The 27,771-nt window shown below is 39.9% G+C and overlaps 1 protein-coding gene across 1 annotated transcript; it reads right to left on the bottom strand.

Annotated features, from left to right (window-relative positions):
• Positions 1-276: 276 nt before the first annotated feature.
• Positions 277-27,723, bottom strand: DYNC1LI1 (dynein cytoplasmic 1 light intermediate chain 1). Its single transcript, XM_075418948.1, has 13 exons — positions 27,500-27,723; positions 27,133-27,206; positions 15,589-15,705; positions 13,687-13,917; positions 10,199-10,368; positions 8,967-9,060; positions 7,210-7,345; positions 6,728-6,839; positions 5,216-5,275; positions 5,050-5,094; positions 3,916-4,036; positions 3,582-3,740; positions 277-435 (listed from the first exon to the last, which is right to left on the bottom strand). Exons 1-13 carry the CDS (start codon positions 27,655-27,657, stop codon positions 323-325), a joined length of 1,590 nt encoding a protein of 529 aa, XP_075275063.1. The 5' UTR covers positions 27,658-27,723; the 3' UTR covers positions 277-322.
• Between the last annotated feature and the right edge of the window lie 48 nt (positions 27,724-27,771).

Here is a 27,771-nt window from a genome sequence, read left to right as displayed (position 1 = left end):
TTCCTGCTCTAAGCAACCCCTATCACTTAAGTGGACATACTTGCAATTTTACAGAATTACACTGACTTTTCAACAAAACCCAGAAAAAAATTAATTTACTATTCTTGCACTGTGAACAGTGCTCCTACATGATGTGACAACCGTTTTCTATCTGTACAGTTCCCTTTTGTGAAGTTGGGCAACCCATATGAAAGAAAGACAGACATCAACCGTTTGTGTTCTGAAAGATATTTCAGTTCTTTAGTTCCAGTCACTGAAGGAAGAGGCAGAGGCAAGTTTGAATTATCCCAGAAAACTGAACAATTGGTTTTATTTGGTGTCTTCAAGATGCTTCACCTTCTGTGGGAGATGTAGGTGTTGTAGGAGAGACCATTTCAGGTTTCCGTGAAATTCTGTCCAATTCTGCCTGAACATCTGTTAAAACTGGCTTCTGACCTACAAGAGAAAGGTGTATCATTCAGTCATGCTTATGAAACAGTTTTGGAAAAGCCTGTAGTATCTTCAGTTCTCAAGAAGGACCTGTCAAACCGAACAAAAAAGCAAACCAGAAAAACTATGCTTTTGCATAAGGCCAAACCCCAAAAGAAACAGCAGAGAAAGTCGCATCCTTCTAGATTTCCAATTTCTCAACGAACTTCCATAATTACCTACTAATTGTCAGTATATGAAGAGCTAACGTAAAGTATAAGATACAGAAAAGTCTACTGAGGCTAGCAGTTATGAATACATCTGCACAATTTTCTGCCTCATATGCATTTTAAATAATTCTGAATGTAAATCAGGGGTTTTGCCACAACCAGTGAAGTCAGTTCTACATGCCTGGTCAGCATAACCCTGACGCCACTGCTCATCGGTGCATACAGACCTGCGGACCCCAAATCCCTTTCTCTCCTTGCCTGCTTACCTCCTCCCTAACTTGGAATGGCACAAATGTTTGTGCGGTCACACTTCGACCTGATCCGAGCTTCTTTTCTGAAGATGCAAATTAACAGGAACTATCCACAAAGTTAATTTTGGCCAGATGTACTCTGCAGCTCTTCAAACCATTTAAAGCAAGCTACTACCATATCCGCTCAAAGCGGCTAATATTGCAACTAATAAGTGGAGGAATTTCCCATAACTGCGGTGGGGAGAAGTAATTCTCAAATCCCAAACTACTGTCTTGACAGCCAGTTTTCAGATTTGAAAAGTAAATGTTGCAGATAACACTAAAGACAAGACAGGAAATACTGTTTCCTCAACTGAGGAAGTTGAAGAGGCCGCATCCAAGCCAAACACTTACGGTAATTCCTTGAAAACCTAGTACTTTGCCACATTAAACTGACTACACCCGAACCCTTCACTTGTTGCATGGTGTGGAATTATTAGTAAAATTAAGGTTTTACATCTGAAAATTAAGGTTTCTATGAAAAACGTAGCACTGTTCACCCATTGAGGGAAAGCATGAAATCAAAAGGAGCTCTGAGGATGGGACACAGCTGCAGCAGGCATGCGAGGAATCCACTCACACAGCAACTCCCTGCAATGTACCATAGAGGACGGAACAGAGTGGAGACTCCGTGGCCCTGCTCCGTGATGATAAAGCAGGAAGAAATGGTTCTCTAGAACTGAGAAGCAGCTCATCTGGCCCCCTGAGCCAACAGGTTTTCGAAACCTTGCCAAAGTGCTACCCTCTTGTGAACTTTGCTCGTTTTAGTATCATTTTAATACCAAAACACACCTCCATCCCAAAGGCTACCCACCTCCGAGGTGCGACCACCCCTCTTTGAGTCTGCGCTCTCGATTTTTCGTAAACTATACCTTTAAACGTGAAGCGAGAGAATTTTACACCAATCATGATAAAAGGTATGTATGACTACAGTCACTCAAACTCCACCTTAAAGGTAGAAAGGATATAAAAATAGCCAGGGAAATGGGGGATTTTCGGTGAAGAAGATCTTCGGAGGAAAAGAAGATAACACCGTGAGCAAGTCAAGGGAAACTCCACCTCAGACTGCCTCTGACAACCAGGATTGGCCGACTGGCTGAGCCTTGCTTCTCCCCCCCTTGGGATGCCTTGGGTGAGACTTGAACTAAGCGCTTTTCTCGGGAATAGTTACTCCCTAATGTTTATAGCCAGGCTGTATTATTTATAATCTTTTCACGCGCTTTGGATTTGCACGTGCTTTCTTGCAGACAGTCACTATCACCGGCAATTCAAAAAACCTATATATCTGTTGCACAAATAAAACTGCACTGTTTCAGTAGCCAGTTGTCACAGTTTCTCACTGAACGCGACCGAATGCGGCCGTGCTAGTTCATGAGCACGACTGGACTGAAGGTGCAGGCTGCTATTAGTGTATCCAGAATCATGGTAGTTTAATATACGTATTAAACGCGACTGGACTGGTAGTGGCAAATTGGACATCACTCAGAATTTAAACCTAGCCGCACCTAGCCTCTCACTTCAGTGAAGAGCATTAGAAAGCAGGGGGTTTATTTTCTGCCAAATTCATGTGACACATGGTAGGAAATGTCTGAGCATATTTTTTCTCCTTAATAGTTTAATTCTGTTCCTGAAGTTTCTGCCATGGCCTCAGACACACCACTTCTCCAGAACATGGCCTCCATCTGCCTGGCGTCACCCGAACCTGCTGCTGGCCACTCCCCCCAGGACTTTTCAGTGGGCGCTCTCTGCACCGTCTGTCAGCTGCGTTTGTTTGCGCAGTCTCCGTAAGCTGGTCAAACCAGCACTGCTGACTTTGCCTGCAGCAGGTTAGGAAGCGCTCGTAAACTTTGCTCAGCCAACTGAGCTTTGCGTTGAAAAAAAGGGAAGTGCACACATGTAAAAAAACCTGTCAGTGTCAGTCTACACAAACGGTAGTGGGAGGTGAGTGGTTTTTTCCCCCCTCTCACTACATAAGAGTAAACACTAGTGTCAAGCACCAGTGGAACACCAGCCTTCTCACCTATGTGCAGCATTACTAACCTCTGGGGAGAGCAAGATATCTGTATAGGTATGTTCTTAAGTAATACAGAAACGTTTTAATCTGGAATAGCAAGAAGCACCAGTGTAGTCTTGCATCTAGCTTTAGAGCAGTGACTAATTAGACATTTTTAGATTAATACTAACCATTAATCACATCATATAAAAGGCTATCAACAGAAAATACATAAGTACTTTTACAGGCTGTCAAACTCAAAGCCTTCATCACATCAGAGCTAGATCACTAGCAAAAGAAAATTTAGAGTTATTTTAACACTGAAGGTGGTGTTAAAAAAAATCAACTTGAAATTAAGTCCCAATATATCTGAATAATATTAAAAATGGCTCACAGCATAGGCCATTTATTGGGATGGTGGGGAACGAAGGAACTCGTGTGGACACAATTCATGCTTAAACAGCTGCATGAGAAGTTTTTCTTTGATCCTCCAAGAGCCATAAAAAGGCAATACTAAACTGCTGTGAAAAGAAAAGCAAAAACCGTATCCAATAAAACATTCAGTTAAATATAGTAGTGTTCATACTTCTGAAACTATACCAATAGGAACGATTCACCCTCACAATTTAGATGGAGGTGATCTTTTATCATTAATCATACCTGACTTTTTTGCTGATGGTGGTAAGTTGCTGCCAGCACCTCCAGTGCCACCTCCTCCTGGACTGCCACCAACACCACCAGGGCCACCAGGGGAACCAGTTTTCTTGCTCAGGAGACTGTTGAAGAAGTTAGCCAGGACTCCTTCGCTAGTAGCTCCAGCTATAAGGGGAGGGAGGGGAAAAAAAACAGCCACAACAAAACCAAAATAAAACAGATTTTCTGAGTAAATACTGATTTAGTCTGTTAGTCAATCTAAATAAGCATATTAAAGAAAGCAAGCAAAGCAGCTACTTTACTTCCCCAACTGTATCTGTGCCCTCGTAAGAAAACGTACCTTTCATATTCGGATCAATTTTTTTTGACCCAGTAGGGATAGGTGTAACACTGGCAACATTTGATGTTACGGATCTATTTGGTGTTCTAGGAGATCCTCCAGGAACTCTTGGAGAGGCATCCTATAAAAAAAAAATTCCAAAGCTGAACAAGTCAATCTTCTACAGAATTAAATCATGCAGTGTAAGAATACATGAAATGAAGCATTTTGTTATTTCTCACAGCTCCTAATCTTTTTTTTTTTTTTTTAAATAACATAGTATCCCATGCAACTGAAGTGACACCAGGTTAGATTTTGCTGATTGTGCATGAGTTTTTTCACACTTGCATAACATTCTTGCAAATACTAACTTTAGTGCAACTAAAGCAATAGTGAAGCTTTTTATTTTATCTCAGTGAGAAATCTGAAAATCCATCTGTTACTCAGTACTGCCTCTGACTAATGAAAACTGCACTGATTAGATCACAGAGGAACTACACGAAATTTCTTGGAAAGACAACACATACCACCAATACTGTGGAAAGGACTAAACGCAGCCCAGAAGAAAAAGCATTATTCATTATGTCAAGGAGAACAAGTCATGTTTCTGCAAAACTGCAGTTCATCTAAAGAGGTAAAACTGCCTTTGTGAGACCACATGCTCCCCATTAAACCTGTGTTACTTTTTAGTTACTTTATTTGCATTTGAAATGTAGATGATGTCAGTTTTCATCTGGCCTTAATTTTATGCCACTGTCTTAGTATTTCTAGAGAGAGACAGTGCCAAATTTAGGATATAAAATATTTATAATACATTTAGGATATAAAATTCACCAAGGCAATTCAGCCAACATAACTTGCTCCTGGGCACACTCTTGGAACAGAAAGGGGAGTCAACTACCCGCTTAATTCTAACACTCTAACGCAAAAAGTAAAGCCATGACATTTAGACCTTGCTGTCAATACAAGTTGTCTTCACTAGCTGTGAAGAAGTGTCACAATTTTAGAACTGTATATGATGTAGACTTTAAACACTATGTAGTTTAAAAATTTAGACCAACAAAGATTTGATAGTGCAATTAAAACAAGCAACCCTCTAAATATATGAAAGTGAATCATTTTCAAGTGATGATATTTAAAATTTTTATTACTAACCACTGGCCTTCCTGCAGCACTAGGTGGTTGTTTCGCCAACTGTGACTGCAAAAAACAAACCCATATAGCGTTAGATAATACAGTAACTGAGAATACAAAACTAAATTTGTGTTGAGAATGTTGTTAAATGAAACTCTGGCTGCTTGTTTTATAGACAGAAAGTTACCTGCTGCTTCATAAGAAACACTTGGTCATCTTCTGCTACAATTTCTTTTTCGTGAACAAACTGCAATACAAAAACATTAACATAATTTTGACTAAAAAAAAAGAAAAAAGAAATTTATTTCTTTTTGTCGCCCCTGTGAATATGACCAAGGCATTCAGTAATAAGTTCAATGCATAAAATCCCATGTTGACTGCAGACCATAGTTTCTGTATTTCAGACTTCTACCTCATGATTCCATTTAAGCTAAGTTAATCAGAAGTATCATTAACTCCTTTGACCTGTCAGGCATAAGTCTCTAGATGTACTTGTAGAAAGACCCATTAGAAAGTTCATTAAAGTGTTCAGCAGAAGAGGAATGAAGTAGTTACAAGGGACGTTCAGGGGTCTCAGGATCTGTCAGAAACGTTCACAGACGTACACACTTTGCAGCATGCTCATGTCTCTGTTAACTTACTGAGGCCCAACCTTGGTATTATTTTATAGATAACTACGGCAAGTGACCCTGCACCTGCACTGCATCAGACTTGTGCATGAACCGCACAGGGGCATCTTAGATCCCAGGTCCGTGCATCAAATTGCAAGTACTCTCCCTCCAAATAAGCTCACCACAAAAACTTTGCCTAAACAAGCATGTCAAATATCAATATCAAAATTTATAATCCAGGCCTAAAGTTTATAGGCATGCAAAAAACCTGTCAGTTATATTTTCCTTGGACACTTAGGGTTTAACATACTCCTACGTATGTCTTGATTTTTTCACTGAAGATTGCAGAAAGGACACAGTATTGGTTTTCTCAGCTAAAATAATTCACACGTGGAAATATGATCAGTCCCAGATTCTCAATTTTGTTAGAAAAAGCTACCGAAATATTTGCCTACAGTAACTTCGGCACACATGGGGTCCACTGCTGCTGGCATTTTGTTCAACCCCACGTATGTTTTCCAGTAGTTCTGTAAAAGCCTTTTGTTAAGTAGTATGAGAGCACAAATAAGCTGAATATACGTAGAACCCATTTTCACATATTTATTTTTGGTTTTACACTGTCTCAAGCTTTCTTATTTGAAATACTCCCAACAGAAACAGAAAGCATTATGAAGTTATGAGCAACGAGGAGCAAAATGGAGCGTTCTTAAAAAATACTGACTCAACCTGACCAACAGTTAAATGACACTTAGATGTCTCAATACCAAATATGCATTAAAAGCAAAACAAGTATATTTGTAGTCTTGAACAATGTAACAGTGGCAGGAGAAAAAAAACAGTGTAAGCTTGACAAAAGCTATACAGAACAAAAACACATAATGTTTTTTTGATAATTAAAAGGATAACTTTGAGAACAAAATAAAAAGACAAAATAAGAAAAACACCCACACGGTTTATCACACCCATGATAAACTGGAAGCAAAGTCTCCAAGAAAGAGAAAGAGTCAGAAAATTGACCGGTAAATGAATAGATAAGAAGTTGAAATCCAAAAAAAAAACAAACCAGAACAAAAAACACCTCAATGTACCTTTCTGACTGGTGGTTTTGTTATGATATCTTCAAAACTGTCTTCTGCTTTTAGTGTCTGAAAGTTCTCGTGCAATATTCCTATCTTCTTGTCATTATCCCAACCTGCAGGACTAGATAAAGGATTATTTGGCTTTAAATTCTATTGTTGCTTCAGGTTATTCTTGTATGCAATCCTGAACCGCACAGAACTGAAAGCCAGGAAAGTTGTGATAGCTCCCGTTCTCCTGTGCAAGCTAGCTATTGACTAGTACAACTGTTAGAGACTGGTTCACCATAACAGAGAAGAGCAACACCTCTGGGTTTAACATTTCTCTCTGGGGCAGCGAGTATTTGTAATCTCAATCCACTGGCACTCACCGAAATCCAACTCATGAGAATGTTAAATGGAACTTCAAAAAGCATAACCAAAAAAAGGCTCCAAATGCTGTTTACAGTATCGCACAAGTATATTTTGTTGTCATATACACATGGATAACTTACATAAATACTGCATCTTTTTCCACAACAACAGCTGGAACATTAAAAGGAAATCCATACAACTTCTGGACTATATATTTATACACTAAATCAATGTTTTTGTTCTCCTTTACTGAAGTGTAAATAAGTGCTGCCCCATCTGAATAAACTTGTTAAAGAAAACTCAGTGCAGTGGCTAGTAAGAGATACTAAAGTGACCCATTTTTGGGTTTAAAGGTTACCTACTTTGTAGAATTTAGAAGAGAAAAAACCCAAACAGGTCAAGCAACTTCCAACACTTAATATTTGAAATAAGCTATTCAGTAATTTAAATCTTTCTTTCCACATTTGTTTTAGGCCGACTCAGCTACTGCTTTTAGAGTAAAGGCTCATCTTACTTTCAAAGCCCACAATACCAATGGTTTCACTATGATGCCTTCAAAATTGTCTTCTGCTTTTCGTGAGCAGAGATTTTCATGCCATACCCTTTGATCTTGTCATTATCCCATCCTGCAACATAGCCATTACAGCACTAAGACTAGCAGCTTCAAAAATGCCAAAGGTCTTTCACTTCCCCACCTGGGTTTTTAGATTAGGGGAGTCAATTCTTACATTCTACAGTAATCTGCTTTCGAATTAAATGAAGGGTATCAGTTACTAGAAGACCAAGAGAGTGCTTAGTATTCCAGCATGGGTCAGTATCAAATTAACACAGCTTACGCACAGGATTAATAAAAGCAGACAGGGAAGTTTGAAGTAATTTTTACTTCGGGATTACAAAAATGCCAAACCCCCTAATTTGTACAAACTCTAGAAGAAGAAAGCTTTATAATGGGATCTGATTCCCATTTGGTGAAATTTGGAATAGAATTCCAAGTTCATCATTGCATATACAATCACAGAGACCAATTCCTACTAATCTTTTGTATTCTTCCTCCATCCACAAGACTTATTACAGTTACCCATAATTCCATTTTTAAAAATTAGGTCTTGGAAGCCCTTTGAAGGAAGTGCCATCTTGGTACTCAACTAAGGTCTCAGGATCTTGAGCCAATTTTTCCATCTGTTAACTGCTGTCTCTCCAATATCATTTAAACTTCCCTTTACCACAGCACAAATGATGGTAACACAATGTAGGCATATTACTGGCATCTCAAATCTAGATCTCAGTATGTTTAGCTGACTAAACAACATTAAACAGTATTTTATACACTTCTTTAAAAAAAAGGAAGGTTAAAAATAATAATAGCACAGCAACAGCTTATGTGCATTGTCTTTATACCAACAGAAGTGAAGCCAGTGGATCTTTCCTACAGCAGTTCACACTTCCTTCCTTCCCTCATCACCTCATCCTGTGGAATTACTGAACACTGAAAAGACTGCATATTTGGGTCAAAAAGAATAACATGCCTTATGTCCGCCTGAAGCAAGATAATACTTTAATGAATTACCTGTTATTATTTTAGGGAGCCTGTCAGCTAATATGCACTGATTTGCAAACTGACTCCTAAATACAGAAATGAGCACAAGTAAAGAAGTTCATGGTAAGCGGACATGCTAGACTTGCAGCGCTGGGGGGAAAAAAACCCCCAAACCAAACAAAACCCAGAAAAGTTTAACTCAACATTGTCTATAGGGGTAGCTGAAGCAGACTGCCAGCTACAGTAAAGAAGTTGCATACTACTTTGGTATAGACGCTTTCAAGATTCTTTTAAGTTGGTCATAATTAATGCAGAGATTTAATCGAGTCATTATCATCTCTATGACATGTTAAAGGATACATTGTAAGCAAAACCGTCTGATATGTGACTGAATGAAGTCAAAGTGTTCATCTCTGTAGTCATGCTCTTTTTCCAGAACACTGATGGCATCACACTGTCAAACAAAACACAAAATTAATATACCACTTTCAGTTGTCTGTTGAAATAGCAGTGCTGCTACATGTCCAGTTCACAACTGGCAAGGGGGGTAGATGGATTAGTTGGTGCAGTGAAAAACAAAAACCTGCTGACCTAATTTAGAAGCATAATTGAACCTTTTTTTTTTTAATAATATATAACTTGATGCACATGAACTGTGGTCAGCATTAACCTGGGAATTAAAGTGATGGGATTTTTTGTTCACTCCCGCTCCCCGCCTCCAACACAATAACTCCAAGTCTCTGCTGAAGACTGACCCACTCAGTGACACTACTATTTTCTTCCCAGTGTATTTTTACACACTGTGGTATTACAGGACATAGTGGTTTTTAGCCAGTTACTAACTAGCACTTTGCAAAGGAAGGCAAAAGCAAGAAATGTGGAAGCAGAAAAAAAAAGGGGGAGGGGTGGAGGTGAGAAAAAAGGTGCTTTTCAAATGAGACCGCCTTCCAGCGAAGGAACAGCTTATGCATCAAAAGGTTTTTTCTTCCACTATGGGCCAGCAGATGCTGCAGATGCAGTATGCTTAATGCCAATGAGAGCTGAAGAGCCAGGGGGTGGAGGGGGAACAAAAACCTAAAAAACAGCCATAAGAGAAGCACGCTTTTTTTTTCTTTAGACTAATAATATGGTTATACATCTAACAGAAAGCAAAACAGATCACAGAAACACCCTAAGAACTGAGGAAAGTCAGTAGAGCAGCACTTTACTAACTAGAAACCTCAAATATACTAATCTTCAGAAAAAGATCAGAAATATTAAAAACCTACCAAAACACTATTTGTGGAATAAGGAGGACTGTGGAGATCAAGAGGAATTCTAGCTGCTTACCGACTAGCTCACTTCTGTGAGCAAAACCAGGTTTGGGGTATTCCTCAATTCCTTGAAAACTGGTAGAACTAAAGGAAAAACTAATCCCAAAATAAGATGCAGTGAGGGCTTCCAACGATAACCAACCTTCAACATTAAACATTTTAAAATAATTATGCAAGGTATTCAGAAGGACTTAATAACCATGTGTTTCCCACCCCAAATCCACAATTGACAGAGTTGCTTAAATAAAATATGCAAAAAACCTAAAATGTGAAACAAACCTTTGTACAAACTACTACTACTGGAATGCCTAAGTTACATGTTAGTGTATCTGCACCCAGGGGTAAAATCACACTGTCATCTTTGTCTTCCTGTAATGAAGTATTTCTTCTCTGTGGAGAAGCTGGAAAATCCTCGCCTGGTTCTATATATTCCTGGAAGTCTCTTACCACTGAAAATAAAAAAAAGTTATATTAAAACATCAGCTACTTTATTATTTCAACAATGATTTCCACTGCCATTGATCTCTAGCACTGTTGATTGTACAGTGTTTCTGCTTCTTTATGTTGAAAAAAATCAAGCATGCACCAACTGCTGACTATTTGTTTGCTCTGTACAGTGCAAGAGAGAACTACCAAGTTTGAGATCTGCTTTATCAGCAGCCAGAACGTGATCGTACGAAATTATCCATAGGGACAGAATTAACCCATGATGATTTTATCACTGTGAAACCACTAGGCAGGTGCTATTAACTGTTATTACTTGATACATTTTCTACAGGACATAAGTTTGCTTGCATTCTTATTGGCAAAATGAATGGAACAGTTCGTTAGAGTAAGCGGAATTAAGCCTTACAAGTATTGCTTAGCTGCTGCCATATACCAGGTTTTACCTAAAAACCCTGTGACCACATGTGCCTCTCTGTACAGTGAATCTACAGCAGTTATAAGCAAAAAGAGTAGAATACACAAACACTAGTTATTAGTTAGCTTTATAATTAGATAGTAGCACATTAAATATTTGGTATGCTTTTACAATAGATCACACACTACTTTAAAAGGAAGGCAAGTCAGAATATAATAAGAATTAGGAAAAAAGATAGTGACAAGTGTAACTCTTGTCAGGTTCCAATGCATACACCCAAGCCTCTAATTACACGGTCACTTTCTATTCCTACAGTCAGGGATGCAACATTAGGCATCAAACGTCTGTACTTTTCTCATCACGTCCTGTTTCACACAGCAGAAACAGGATTCTATGAAAACCCACCTCTGATTACTTTTCCATGAGCAGCACACCCTGATTCAGCCAAAAAAAATCAGGCAGCAAGACAATTTAGCTGAATCATGCACACTAACCACTAATTACTCTAGTACATTCCCACTGCTTTGTCCTGATTTATGTTAATCCACCCCTACCTTCACTAAACTGATTGAAGCCCTCTGAGTTCATACCTAGAAAAGCATTAGTTGAATTAACATAGCAAGACTTTTTTCAGCACTCTAGAGAAAAAGATGTATCAGGCCAAGATTATTCAACTTTTCTGCAGATCTTGGAGTTCACAATAACAAAGAGCACATATGCACAGATTATCATCTCTACTTGAACAGTCAACTTGGACTCTTCTTCAGGGAATGATGCTACTCTAGTCTGGTCTGAGAGCTTCTGAAAACCTCCCCAACTGACCGTGTTTTAAACCCAGAGTTCTCACCAAGATATGCCAGCCAGTCAAGGGAATCTTTCCTACACAGCATCCTGTCTGTTCTGGGAAAATTGCATGCTAAAATAAAAATCACACTATTCCAGTGGTAGAAGTCCTCCAGTGGATTCCTAAAATTCCCAGTGTATGACCATAACACACTAACTTTTATACAAGTACAGAAAACAGTTAAAAGGAGAACTGATGTGTAGTATATCGCAGCTCAAAGACTGTGGAATACAAGCTCAGGTCTTCCTTAGACACACAATTAAAATGACCAGGCCACGAGGCTTCACTAGACACGGCTGGATTCAGTAACAGGATGAGCTATTTCAACCCTTCACGCACAGCTGCTGCGTACCCCCTAATGCCTTCCCCATACCAGTTTTAGTCCTCACGGGGTCTGTCTTTGAGTGAAGTTGCTAGAACTGGCAGACAAGCACAGCAGCACACCTCCAGAAAACTCCCCACACAAACCCTCAGGAGATTTCAGTCCTCTTGGCAGGTTACATCAGCTTACAGGGACACTGAGCCTGACACAAGAATAAAGCAGGCCCATGCAGCCAAGAGTCAGACAAGTAAGATTCCTCCCTCCTCCTTTTGGCAGCGTCAAGCTGGTGCCCGCCTAGCAATGCTTGAAGCCACATCGCAGGAGGCTGAAAACAAAAAACATCTTCCAGTCATATCTCGGTTGTGTCCAGGGCTTCTATTATACCCAACACACAGACCATCATCAATATCTGTAAGAATTAGACCAGATGATAAAAGAACAAGAGAACAGACAAAACTTTTCTTGAGTCACTTCATCACTTAAATTTTCTGGATTTTGTAGAGTTTCCCTATTCAGTTCACTCAGTCAGTAAAGAAGCAAAAACACCTGCCTACGTATTTTTGGTAACAGAGATATTGTGTCCTTACTACTGTCATCCAGTAAAATCCTATTCTGAAACTGTCTCGGGAGGTGTTTAATACACACACTAACACCACCCCCTGAAACCAAAACCAAACCAAAACAAACCTCACACCCAAAAGAGCTCAGCTCCTCACTCCTGAACAAATTCCTGTTGTGGAAGATGAGATTTTGAAGGATGATACTTCTCTTAGAAGAATCTCTCTCTTGGAAGAATAAACAAAATAACCAACACTCTCCCCCCCCCATTCCAGAGTATCTACAGCTGTCAGCTTATGGGCTGCTTTATCACGGCACAGCTACAACCTGCATTTCTGAATAAGCAGTTCAGCAACCTGGCAGTCAGCTGTTTAAGTATCAGTTCCAGAGAGCAACTTCAGACTTATAAATGAAGTTTAAACATGCTATTTGATCTTAACACACAGCTTCCTCAAATGCTCTTCCTTGGAGTAATTCACTGAGAGATGAACGGGAAAGACTTATGTTTTAGTATGCCAAGGAAAATACAGTGGCTACCCAAAAGTAATACGGAGCGATGATGTTAGTGAGCTCCATCAGGTAAGTTATTGAATCCTGCAACATCTTTGTGTTCTGCATGTTTAAAAAGGCCAGATGCTGATAGAGCTGTATCATATCCACGCCAAAACAAACATATAGCTACATTAGCGTCAATAATAATTATGATAAAACTCTTGAAGTATAAAGGGCCCTGACATTACCATGCTGTCATTAATTCTTTCATTTACACTTTTGGTAGGCAGGGAAAAGGTCCCAGATTCTCTAGACTAATTACAGGAACACTTAAGAAGCTGATGCAGTGATTTGCCTTTAAAATAAAAAAAATGAAAGCTAATAAGTTTCTCGCCCTTGGAGAATCTCATCTAGAAAAATCAGTATGAAACAAGATTGTAAATGTAACCCATCTGTGTTCATTCTGAAAGCTTCCCCTCCACAACTGAGGTACTTCTGCTAGAAGGACATACTAGTATTGTTCATATAGCTACTTGAGACTTAGCTGAAGCTTGACGTGCTTGTAAACTCCTAATTTCAAGTAACATCTCCAAAGAATGAAAGAGACTGCAATGGAGAGATTAAATGGTGCAGCAAGCATTAAGCATATTTGATTTAAGTAGATTCCTATGTATATGCGGAATACTTACACTTTTGTTCCATTTCTTTCATTTCTTCAGGAGGAATTTTTAACTTGTCAATATGTTCTCTTACAACACTTGCCCATTTTTGTAAAGAATCCAGTGCAGTCCAAGGCCTAGACATGTCTACTACCAACATAATTAGAGTGTCCTTTAGAGAGCTTGCCTCCATCGCAAATTTAAGAAGACCTTTGTGATACAGGTCACCATCCAAAATCCACACATTACATCTTGTTTGGTCTACAAAAAAAGGAAAAACATTTTACGAGACTTACTTAAGACAGTCCACTATATAGTGGCTATTAAATCTTCTTCAGACATGTAAAATACAAGGAAGAAAGCAGATGACATGTTTTATCAGTCAGTTGAACAAACAAAACACAGCTAACTGCAGCTTGTGGAGACAACTCTCCTCTTCCAAACCCTGATGTTTAATGGCTGATAACTGAAGATCTTAAATGCATTATCTGAAAGTGAGAATCCCGAGATAAATTCAACATTTCCAAAATTAATGTTCACCATTTTAGAGAGGGAAAATGTTTTCTTCAAGATGCAACTTAGAAGGGGGGAACTAGGTGAATTCAGCCATCCCTTCTCTGCCCTTGGTCTGCTCAGCTCTCGTGGACTGCCATCTCCCCTTCAAAACTCCAATGTGATATGCCTATGTAACTCTTAAAAGTACAGAACGTACCTTGGCCCTTCCAAAAACTGGAGCAGAACTGCAAGTTTTTAAATGATTCAGATGGACTTAGCAGGCAAGAAAGTTATTCTTCAGATTTGCAAAAGGACAATCATCACTCGAATAGACCATCCCTCTGCTTCCCTCCGCCCCCAAAACACCATACTTCAATATTCAGAGACACTTCTGCAGTAAACAAAGACCTGGCAATTAAAAATAGATAGCTTAATATAATTAAATTTTGCCTTCAGGTAAGTTTTTATTACTTGTTACAGAAGTTCTGAAGAAGATATTTAGAACAAACTCCCAATCCTCTTAACCCTGGTCAAGTCATCTTTGAGACCAGTAGCCAGACATGGAAGTCAGGAAAGCAGATGAAAAAAAGGGCTAACTTCTTCTGGTTCTCCTTCTACCTGTATTTGTTCTTATAGCATGGACAAGAGTTCTCATTTTTCCCCACAGCTCCCAGTGGGTCCTTATTCACACCTCACTCCTCTACAAGTATTGCCTCTAGATAATTCATCGCATCTGTGCAGTGCCCAGTCATACACCTTTCCTTGTTCCCCAACCCCCGACACAGAAGCATCTACTATCCATTCCATAACTGCAGTATTTGGGGTCTGGATCTTAAACATCTCTTCTACCTTCTAACCATAAGCCAACTCAAGCCAGCTGAAACACAGCTTCTACTTTACTTTCTCCTTCCTCCAAATTTTCGCGTTGGTGGTTTGGGGTTTTTTTGTTATAGTTGTTTGGTTTTAGAATCTCCTTCACCATTGTGCACGTTTTCCTACCCATCACTATATGATATGCAGTCTTGCAGATTCTGATACTACCAAGACAAAAGTTTCTCTGTATGTCCAGATAGATAAATACTTGCTACAATAACTGAGATGCAAGATATGAGCCCAGGCACCTTTTTCTCTGGGCATGAGGAATGCACTTCTGCCTACAATCCATTCAGAACTTTGCAGCTAAGACTGCTTCCCTGGTCTTGTCAGCCTTTTCTTTTGACTGGTTCCTCTCCTCCTCTACCTCTTAAGTGGTCATTCATGGTATCTATTAAAGGAATTACACCGAGAAGCTTCCTGATGATGCAGATCACTCACGGCCTAAGCTGGACTCCTGCAAATTATCAAGAAAAAAAAACATCCCACTGTCATTCCAAATATCACAGTGCTGAACCATTCCTTTCAAAGTGGTTTAAGGTATTTTTAGAAATACAAACTTACCATCTCGATCTTCATCATGCACATTTAAATACAAATACTCCATTCCTCTTCCTTTTTTGTATTCCTCTATTCCTTGAATTTTTCCTATTAAGCTAGTTTTACCAGCTCCATCTTCACCTGCAAAGACAGAAGGCAGATACCACTCAACCTATAATCACAGTTACATACCAAAAAACACCTGGGGCAAAAAGGAAACCATATACTAACAGGGTGACTGAGCTTATTAAAGTTTTGAAATATAGCGGGCTTTGCCCAACTCGCCCACCTGTTCAAAGTACACGCCTCAGCTTCAAATCTTATTTCTAATTACTGATAAATGCAATTAGGCCACTAACCATTCTACCTGAAATAGGGTCTTGCATGTATCTTTAAAAAGATACCTTACAGAGTAAGGTATCTCGCAACTCCATGGAAGCGGCAACAAAGTCTTTCTAGAGAAGAGTTCACCTCAAAGTCAACTCATCTTACATTCAGAAGAGTATGATTTAGAACTCTCTTACACCAAACAGCACACACCACTAGGCTCAGCCAGGCAGATCTGCCTCCTTAGCTTTTATGGGTTGGTTTTTTTGAATCTTTTGTCTATTGCAGGTCTAAAAGAAACCCTAAAAAGAGGCAACAAATAGTAAAGCCTTACAATACATGAGTATTTCAGTGCACACACAGTGACAAGCCTGCAATCCAGATCCATTCACTCCTATTCTCTTCCCTCCAAAGGGAGCTTGGATAACTGGTGACCCTTACAGCATCAGCACAGTGCAAACACCTCAACTATTTCCAGGGACTCTTCTTGAAAAAGTCTATTTCTAACCATATGTCCCAGAGCTGGAAAACTTCACGTGCAGTTTTTACAGTTTGAAAGATTAACCACGCTGAATTTGGACACAAAGTGGGGTTTTGCTACTCTAATTTGGCAGTACAATGGGCACACAACAGTTAGACATTAGACAATTCTCAGAACTTACAAGTTATAAAATTAAGATTAAAGCCTGGTTCCTAAGAAGTACCGTACCAGTTTTATGCCAAATGCAACATTTTTTTTTTCCAAGGCTCTCCTATATAGGAAGAGTAGAAACACTTGCTTCCAACTACATAACAAAGAAAGAAAGAAAGAAAAAAGTTCAAGGACAGTAATTTTCACTTCTAAATGCAATGACGAAGTTTTCCCTTTAAAGGGAATTGACCATGATCTTATAGACAATATTATGGCTACATTAAAAAGACTACAGATATAACGACAGAAAAGAGCAGAAAAAACATACTTTGATACACTGATTTTGAATTTACTCAGTGTATCTTCCCCAAGAATACCAAACGAAGTCTTCAGTTTAGAGCTCAGCTTTAGGTTCAGAATTCACTAATAGGCTAGAAGCTACCAGAAAGCGTTAAGATTGTTTACTCTAAGTAGCCCAAGGGATTTTATTCAATGGAATGAAAAGATATTATTAAAAAAAAAAAAAAAGAGAGAGAAAAATAAGGCCGGAACTGAAGTTTAGGATCTCATTAAGCACAGAAAAGTTAAGTGAAAATTAAGTTGAAGTTTAACATTTTCAACATTTAAGAGTGTTTGGTAGGTCCTTAACTCTATTAAATCAAGATGCACCTAGGAAAACAATTATAGCTAATTTTAAGTAAATATTTGACAGCTATTTTCTATTTATACATCAAGTTTTGCATCTTCTTGTAAGAATATTCTTTTAAATGAAAGTTCTGCCCAAAAAGTGAAGAGTTCAAGCTTCTTTACCAGAGATGAATTACAATTCCTCCTCTGCCCTCAGCCAAGTACTTATCAAAGCTTCTTAAATTTGTCATCTACAAATAACTGGGGAGACTTTAAGAGCTGCTGCGCTGACATGTTATGCTGCTGAAGTTGCTATTACTTTTGCCAACAATTTCTGTATGATTCATTCTGTTATTTAACCTTTTTAACAGGCAACTTCGTTTGTGCCAGCAGAATGCTAAAAGATAAGACAAAACAAAATTTGTTATTCCTTTTAAAGAGGGGTTGCACTTAACAGCTTTCCCAGTTTCTCCGAACAGCTGACCTCTAAGTTCTCTTGCATGCTAGTATGTTTCTGTTTGCACTGGGAAAGTTAAGCATTGTGCTGATTTTGGCTATGATAGAGTTAATTTTCTTCATAGTAGCTACTATTGGGCTATGTTTTGGATTTGTGCTGAAAACAGCTGCTAACCCAGGAGTGTTTTAGTTACTGTTGAGCAGTGCTTACAGAGTCAAGGCCTTTTCTCCCTCTCTCACAGCCCCACCAGCGAGTAGGCTGGGGGTGCACAAGAAGTTGCGAGAGGACACAGCCAGGACAGCTGACCTCAAATGACCAAAGGGACATTCCATACCATATGATGTCACGCTCAGCAATAAAAGCTGGGGGAAGCAGAAAGAAGGGGGGGATGTTCTGAGCGACGGCATTTTGTCTTCCCCAGTAACCGTTATGCATGATGGAGCTCGGCTTTCCTGGAGATGGCTGAACCAATGGGAAGTAGTGAATTAATTCCTTGCTTTGCTTGCGTGCGTAGCTTTTGGTTTACTTATTTAGCTGTCTTTATCTCAGCCCACAAGTTTTCTCAGTTCTACTCTTCTGATTCTCTCCCCATCCCACCGGGGTGAGTGAGTGGCTGTGTGGTGTTTAGCTGCCAACTGGGGTTAAACCAAGACAAGCATCTTCTGCAAAATACATCTGCCAGTTCTTAACAAAAGTGGCTGCAACTTAAATCAGAGAAACATCCGTGGCTATAAAAAGTTCTAAACATGACAAGATACACCTAAGCAGTCTAAACTAAAACATACTTCTACAAATGCTAATATCTATGCAACTTTATTGTTGGAAAGTGCCCATGCTAAACAATATAGATAAACTTGAAATATGCATCGGACAAGCCCCTTATCATGGCTGGATGTGTGATTTCCTCCTCACCCCCACATTTCCAAATGCCTGAACTAAACTGAAGTTCAGTACTGTTAAAGTAATGTCTCATGGCAAAATAAAAGCTGGACATTTATTTTCCCTCCTCGGGTTTTCCAGTAACTATCTTCAGAGCCTACACAGAAAGAAATTTTATCGGTACATGGTAAGACAAGTTGATTCGATGTAAAATTAGTACCTTTGGACAGATATGTATGCACAGGATTCATTCCAGCCTTTCACTATGGAATTAGTTAATTTTAATCTGTTCTGTGACGAAGATTCTCTACTCCCTTCTCCTTGCAAATATCCACCCATTTCAAAACACCAAGATCAGGTAGGTGGATCACTCACATATGTAACTGTATCATACAAGTTACGGCATGCAGAGAGCAGTGCTCATCATCCACTAGCAAGCCAGAATGATGCATCAGTGAAGTGTGAAAGGTTTGGCACTACTTTCATTAATTACTCAAGTAAATGAAGAGAATAGTACAGTTTGCAGATGACAGAAGAGAAACCAAAAGATCTGTGGAGAAAGGGGTTAGAAGCAATACTGACAAGCGGTCCAAAACAAGTTAGCAATGCATAAACCAAGTAGTCTACAAATAGCATGACTCATTTCCAAGGGTGCAAGACAGCTGCCTAGCCAAATGTGCCCTCTTCCACATGAGATCCAGAGTTCTCAACAAATTTAAGCCAAATTAGAGTCAATATTATGGGAAAAACTGTCAGAAAGTAAAACCGGGACCATGGTATATGACATAAGGACTTCCTCCTTTTTGCCCACACCATTCATCATTAAAATTTAGGAAAAAATGACTGCCTTGGCCAAGAGAACATGCTAAGACTTGGAAGTTTCACCTACCTCTACCTTCTATTTTTAGTATGTTGCATATGCCTTTTAAAATTGTGACAGCTACGAATGTATTTTCATCCCTGTTATTAGTTTGTTGTTTTTTTTTCCAACTTAAAGTCTTCAATATAAAACACCTGAAAAGTCAACACACTTGGAATGTATCAAGTTATGCTGGGAAAGAGCAGCAGTATAATTTTGCTTTGTAGTTACACTTCATCAAGAATATCAAAATACAAATCAATCTTAAACCGTTTTTTAAACCAAACATTTTATTGTAATGCCTTTAGTACGTACAGAAGCTTCTCTATACCAAGACGAGGGAGGAAATATTTGTGAGGAAATTAAAGTCTATTGGCTGTATTAGGTTTGATGGATAATTTACAACATAGTGATGTAATTAGCATTAAGTGCTACCAGAGACATATATAAAATTATGTATGCTTTTAAAAAAATTAATTTCTCAAGAAGAATACATATATACACACATAGTATATAGCATTTGAAATTATAAATACTAAGACATTTAAGCGTATTTATCTTTTTTGTCATCTCTGGATATCTCTAAAGTAGATGAAAAAGCAATGCTACTTAGTTTCAGACAAAAGGGAAATTTCATATTCCTCAGATTTAAACATGATTGCATATCAATATTATGAAACAGATTTTTTTTTTTTTAAAGTGCTACTGAGGTGATACATAAAACAAAGCCTCATGCACCTTCAAAGAGTCACCATCATTCTCCTCTTCCCTCCAAAATTTTGAGACAGAAAATCCTTTAGCTTCTTTACTTCCAACTGTGTGATAAACAAATTAACAATTGACTTCTGCATGTAAGCTCACAGAGCAAAACATTTCTGACACACAATTCTTGATACAGAATTGCAAGGTAGAGTAAAAATCAAGCAGATCATTGCAAATTTAAGATTTTGCATCCTTCTTTTGCAAGTAACATAAAAGGTCGTCCTTTTCTGGAGTAAATCCTAAAGAACTAAAATTCTCCATTACATCAAACTGCACTTACAGATTAATACTACAGTGAGGAAGCAGAAGCGATGCTTCTAGCAAGTAGTGCTATAGACCAAAGCTGAACACAAGCAAAAGAGGGACAACAGATTCAATTTTGCAGAAGAGTCAGGCTAGGAAGCAGTTGAAACAAAGCCAAACCAATCTGCTTACACACAGTTATTTCACCATCTTGTTAACAAAATGGAAAGCCTGGTACTCAACTAAACAAAGCCGTTCCATTTTTATCCCCACACCGCTACACTTCCGTCCTCCGACGGGCTCGTTCGGGGTTGTGCTGGGCAAAGCTTCTCTGTCCAGGGTGCTGCTCCGTCTACAAAACCCGGCTGGGGGACATCTCCTTGTGGCTCCACTCAAAGCCATGGGAAGCCATAACACAAAACCCTGCCCAGCCTCCTCCTCTCTCACGACTCCAGGAAAAAAGTATGTTTACAGAGCAGAAAATGGAGTATCACTAAATGTTCTGCTACAACACCGAACTTAGCAGAACAGTCACCCATAGATGGGAAGGATGGGCAACGAGGCGAATGAATCGCCTTCTGTGAATGCGGGCAAGCAGGCACTTACCCATGAACTGCTAGCTAAACTGTTCAACCATAAACGATCACATTAGAGAGAACCTAGGCTCTCTATTACAGAACTTCTCTAAACTTTCAGCTAAACATTTTAAAATTATTTACTACTCATGCTTTTTCCACATTTCTTTCACTTTAGATAACGAAAACAGAAGTAGGTTTTTCACTTGTCTTAAAACAAGGCTTTCTTACTTTTCACAGAAGTCTGTATGTGGAAGAGCATTCAACGTGTTATCTCCAGGACAGACATGAGTTTTGACCTGTTATTTAAATTGTTTCTCCACTGTAAAGTGTCAAGTGTGTTCAAAATACAGCATGGCAAAGAAGCAAGAGGTGAATGTTTCTTTTGTGTCATCAGTATTGTTGGTCTGCCCCCCTTCCATCCAGGGTTCTGATTTTTTTCACCAGCTCTTTGAAAAGCCCTGGATGCACTTAATTGTATGTAACCTATAATCCTACTGGCTCCTTGATGGAGCTTTTTTGTTTGCTTTTTAAAACCATCAATTAAAACTCAGCTTGATATGGGAATTGCACAACTCATCTCTAAAAAATATGTTCAAGCAAGACCAAGCAAAACTAGCTATAATGGTCTTAATTAACCCCTTTCACCCCCATCCCACACACGCACTCCCCAGTATATTTTTGTAGACTAGCTTTATACTTTTTACAAAACAAAAGACAGCTTCTGTGTAGAACAATTCACAGCACCTAATATTTCTAACATAACATATTGAATATTTTATGTTAATAGAAGAAAACACCTTACTTAAATGATAGAACAAAGTCACCATACCCAAACGTGAGTTACCAAACAGAGCAAAGACGCCTTCCCAGAATCACAGAGCAATCTCTGTTCCACACCACGTGGAATGTCTGAATCCTAATGCAATGGAGTGGAGACATAGCAGTTGTCTTCCTGCTAGAGCTAAGCACATGTGTACTACAGCTAATTTCAAGATAAAATACTTCTCTCAAGCTAATAACTGCCTTTTCCACTGCCGCATATTAGTGAAAGAGACTTGTTTACACATACTACACTAATTGAAGAATGTCTTCTGCAGAACAAGACCAAAATACCAGAGTAAGCCAAATTGAGTTTGCTTTCAGAGAACTGAAGAACAAAATTAATTATGCTGATGAGGATCCTTCTCAAGAATTTCTGAAAACAACATGGAAGTTGACAATAATATCCTTCAAATAACTTGCCACTAAATCATGATTTACTCATTGGACAAAACGTTCTCCTCTCAGTTTGTTTTACTCCACCAGGTAAGTCTTTCCCCTCACATACAATTCATTTGGTATCTCTGAGTACTGAAAAATGAAGTAAGTTTTCTGACCAGCACCTTAATTGCACTTCTGCGCTACAACATGATACAAAGCAAATTGCAGACAACTGTTCCAGAATGCCTTTTGTCAAGTCCTGCACCACATGAATACCCAGCCTGACTGTGGAAACAGGTACAGCAGTAACAGTGTTACTTATGCTTGGAGAAACCCACAGTCAGAGAAAGCCAAATATTGCAGAGAATTCTATAGTGAATATGAACATCTCTAATGCAAGCCTTCTCCTTTAGCACAGCAGTAAGTAATCTGGTAGAATAATCTCGTGTTACTATCAAAGGGACATCTTTATTGGTACTCCTGCCACTAGCCTGCCTGGAGAACACAGAAGCACAATTCCTTTCGCTGTTCTTCACCTTCGGAGCTATTGCAGAGACAGATCCAGCAATCAGCAGCACCTCTGCCAAAACAGAGACAAACTAAAATAAACACAATTCAAGAATTTCAGACCTTCACATGCTGTTCTAAGTAAGTTTCACTACACAGCATTCATGCAATTCTGGCCTTTTGGAAAAGTATTATAGCAGGAAGGACACTACACAGAAGTACTACTTGGTTCTAAAAAAACACAGCTGCAAAACAAGCCATTAGAATTTTATTTAGGTTAATGCCCCATCAAAACAATTGACACTTTAGAAGTATAACTCTGCTGATTGAAACAAAACTTGGCTACATTTAGAAGGCTTGCGTTGCCTGTAGAAGGTGAAAAAGTTGCAAGAAGAAGAGGAAAAGAAACTGACTTCACTTCTACAGTACTAGATAATTAAGAAACATTTGAGATGTACAATATGGACAGCATCAACAAGCAGTATTTCATCAGCTGCAATAACAAAGTCATCACAGTGAAACTTTCAGCTATTTGAATAGGAAAAAACAAAGTAGAAAAGTAATTTGTATAGTGTTGAGTACAAATTTAAGTAAGCAGATTTTATATGGATTTTATATACTCTCAATTTGCTGTATCAGAACTTAATTTTGAAGTCCACTATATTCCATGGGTCCACTAAAAGAAAGCAGCAAGCTAAAACTGCTCTTCACGATGTACTATTTTCTTCAGTAACAGCCATTCCTATTACATGTACACACAGAAAAGTATACCTGTAAATGGAAAGAACTTCTCAAGCATCCTGACAGTCACTGGACAGGAGCAGAGCTCAAAGATTCAGACAAACAGGCCTGGCCGTGAAAAGTGAGATGTCTAGGGTAAAGACAAAATGCGGACACACGACAGTTGAACCACTCACTGCCCACAAAACTCAAAGCCTTTATCATCAAGTGGAGTAAAATGCATAAAGAAAACTAAAATAGTAGTGATTCAGCAGAAGCGTAAGTGCGCAATACAGACACTTGGAGTCAGGTGTACATGCGTCACTGGATGGTTTGACATCATTAGAACTGCAGGCAAAGAATCTACCATGCTTCAGAGAAGAAGGAATGTATGAAATAGAAAGCCAGACAGAAAGCAACTGTTCAGTTCACTTGCAAGCTGGGAGCCTGTTTTCTTGTGCAGCCTAGAGTGACTTTGAACATTACTGCCTGAATGCTGCAGCTGATTGGCTAAATGATCAGGTCTCTGAGTCCAAGCCTTCCCACGTTCCACAGCACTATGGGTTCCATCCATAACTGCAATGGTAACTTCTTAGCTGGTCCCTCTATTCCACTTGCTGGTTTAGATATAATTATGAGGAAGGGAATGAATGACACAGCTCCCAGTTATGAGCATCAGTTTTCCCATCACACTCATCAAAAAGCATCTCCTCTGATCAGCTACCTTTGTTACACAAGTGAGCAGAAGAGACAGTCCAGGAGAAAAAAAAAAGAAAAAACTCCCAGCAACAACAACAAAACCACACTCTTCTGGCTATCTGCAAAGAGTAGCTACAAGTGTCACTGAGAGCACTCAATTTCCTTAAGAAAGTATGGACATCTTATGTTTTCTGCTGGTATAGTTTGTTAAGTGAGGTTGCTATGGTCACTATGACAGAACTGCCTAGGAATCTGAGCATACTTGCCTTACAGAAAAGTTTAGGAAAGCTTGCATTTTTAGTATTTGTTCATACAGGATCAGAAAAATGCTTTTATGTTACACAGTGCAAATCAAAGTCTAAAGTCTTCACAGAAAAAGTTATTGAAAAAATGTCTGTAAATGAAAGTTTTGGAGAAGTAAAACTATAAGTTAACTATTTTTTTTGGCTGATTTTAAGCAAAGAATTACCAGTATTATATGTTAACCTTCAGAAAACTATGTGCCATATCTAGAGATTAACATTTGACATTCCAGTTTCCTTTAGTTATTTCTGTGACGTTTTGAACTGCTTTCCAGGTTCTTAAAAATGAGATGTTAACAACACAGCTAAAAATAAATACTGAAATAGCAGAATTATCATGCCAGACAAGCCAGGTTCCCAGAACAACTAGGTATACAAGTATGTGCACCGTTTTAAAAAATATAAATGCTGTAGGCAAATTAGAAAACTTGTCCTAGCAAACATAAGAACATTAAGTGGTGCTTTTCTTCTGGTTGTTTTTTCTGTGGGTTGTATTTCGGGGGAGACAGTGGGTGGGTTGGAGGCTTATAGGATTTATTTTTTTTTAAATGCAGTTTGTATTGAAAATACACATTCATTTGTCACTATATATCACGTTTCAGCTGGGAAGTTTTGACCATATAACTGTTTATACTGCAAATATTTACCTACCACAAAATGAGTGAAAACCATAAAGACCCTGGTCAGCTTTACAACTCCTGCTTAAAAATATTCAAAGAATGATGAAACTGAAAATAGTCACAGCAAGAAGTGATCTGTATTAACAACAAAAGCTAGTACAAAACTATTTAAAGGAACCAAGCTTAAAAATAGAGGAAATGTGATATAATAGAAACTGCAAGCACACAGCTCAAGAACCTAAAGAGATAGAACTTCACATACTGAATCTGTCTGATACAGAATACAAAAGACCTCTTCTTTTCACGTGCCAGTGTGCCTCAAGAGCAGCACCATGACTTGCAAATGAACACCAAAGTGTAATCATGGATTAGGTATTCTCACAAAGAACATGGCCATGGTCCTCAATGGCCAGTCCTCAGATGCGATGCTCTTTTTTCTAAATACATGCCAGACCTTTTTTCTCCTTTTGGAAAATACAATTCCTAAGAAAGAACTAGAATTTCTGCTACAAATCTGTACATCTTTTAAAAAAATGCATTAGTCCAAAAAGAAAAAAAGTGTTACATGAAGTCATTCTGTAAGCCCTACAAAAACGGGTAAAAAGAAAATTTCTATACAACAGATTAAACATCACAAACTAAATGAGCATTTGGAAACATTCTATGGTACCCTCTCTAGCTCTGAAGGAAGCACAGTCTCTAGTTATTGAGTACTAAGGACTGCCTGACTACAAAGAGAGAGGAAAAACAAGAGTGTAATCTTCTTGACAAAGATCACAGCTTGAAGAATCTTCCAACTTCAACAAGGACAATAATCCAATTTAGTTTCAAAGTATCACATTAAAAACTGTCAATCATTATGAAATCTTTCCTTTCTTTAATACCAATAGAACTTCCAATCTCAATATCCTACTTAATTGCATAACATAACAAACAAGAAATTAATTGGCAGTAAGTCTAGTGACAGGTTCACTAGACCATCCCATCATCTTTGCACAGTTTTCTCCTTCGTAGTCAGTTTTCAGTCACCGCTCAGCTTACAAAAACAGGAAGAAAAGGGTCACAGTGATTGCCTTAGGATTAAGGAAGAAAAAACCCTAACTTCAAAAATCTCAAAAGAGTACAAGACTACCTAGAATTATAGTGTGCATAGAGTCCACATGGATATCTTTACCAGGTTTTAACTATGTTTCCAGACACTAGCACACAGTTCTTTCTGCGGACAGGAACGTTGGCAAAAGAGGGAAGCAGCAGCTAGTTAACAAATCCATCCACTTGGATTCATTAAATTGTCTACCTGTAATAGCATTTAATAGTCTTTCAGCCAAAAAAACCCCTCACTAATAATAATAGCAATAGTACATAGACACACACACATTTGAGAGCATCCATTTCTCCCTCTCCCCCATCAAGTTTTTCATTTTGCTTGATGTGTCATTTTTCTTCTTTCCATGAACACTGAATAATAGCTGGGTCTCTCATTATCGCCCCATCAAAGTCCCACTCTGTAACTCCTGATCCTCGCCAAACCCAAGGCTGGACTAATGCACCGGGTGGAGATAACAGAACACAATGAAAGCCAGCAGCAGTAAACGCCGCCGCTGCTGCCGCACAACTTGCTGATGATATTGCTGCTGACAACCTCGGTGCATGTGGGCAGGACGCAACCAACATGCCCATACAGCCTGCCCCGCCCGCAGCCAACAGGGAGCAGTCGTCATTGATACCGTACGGGCCACGGAAGCAATTTTTCTGTTTGTGCCACACACCATAAGGACCAGAAAGCAGCAATGGTTGCACAACGAGGGAGGTTTCGGAGAAGGTTGAATGGCCCGCACGCACCCCGAAGTCAACGCTCATCGGGGGAGAAAGACAATAAAACCCGCCCTTCCAAGCCACCTCTACCCAAGGAACTAAGGCGGGGGAAGGATATTAAGCCACCTATGATGAGGAGAGTAGCTAAAGCATCTCTGGGTACCGCATACCCAAAATGAAGCAGAAACACGCAAGGGAAGCGGCGAGAGGGTTAAGCCAGCACCTTGCCACCATCACAGCCCTCCCCGCCCCGGGCACTACACGCCCCAGGAGAGGGCTGAGGAGCAGGCCTGCGTGCGGCCGGGAGGGAGAGGGGAGAGGGGAGTGGGACGCTTTCCTCACCCAGCAGAAGGACGTTCTTCCCCGAAGGTAGCTTAGACCGGGAGCGCGTGGACACCTCGCTGAGGATGCAGGACCTGGCGCGGAGAGACGACAACGCTTAGGAGGGGAAGGAGGGGGGAGGTTTCCGCTTCCTCCCGGCCCCCCACCCTCGCCACCTCCCGGGGCGGGGGAAAGCGTGGGGGACGGGGGAAGGCAGGGGTTCCCACCGCCAAGAGGAGGAGGCCCCCCCGCCCCCAGCTCACTGACGGAGAGGGACCGAACGCCGGGGGGGGTATTAGCCAGCCTCCCCCCCGCCGGGCGAGGAGCCGCTGCGAGGGCGGTAACGGGCAGCGCGGGACCCCGGCCGCGGGGCGGGGCGGGCGGTTACCAGAGGTTCTGCCCATCGTCCTCGTCGCCGCCTGTCCGCAGCTCCGCGTTGTTGTTGGTCGCAGCGGCGGACGAAGAAGAAGAAGAAAAACCCGCAGCCGACCCGAGGCCGGACGAAGAGGAGCCGAAGGAACCGGCTCTCCCCGCCGCCGCCGCCATCTTCGCAGCCTCCTCCCAGCCCCGCCGCCTCCCCGAGACGCGGAGCGTGCGGCGGCGCCGCGGCGGCTGACAGGAACCCGGATGTTGGGAGGCCGGGGGGCGGGGCCCGGGGCG

The sequence above is a fragment of the Opisthocomus hoazin genome, chromosome 4 (genome assembly GCF_030867145.1).
Source record: "Opisthocomus hoazin isolate bOpiHoa1 chromosome 4, bOpiHoa1.hap1, whole genome shotgun sequence".
NCBI classification, from domain to species: Eukaryota; Metazoa; Chordata; class Aves; order Opisthocomiformes; family Opisthocomidae; genus Opisthocomus; species Opisthocomus hoazin.
This window is presented reverse-complemented; position numbering and strand designations above follow the sequence as displayed.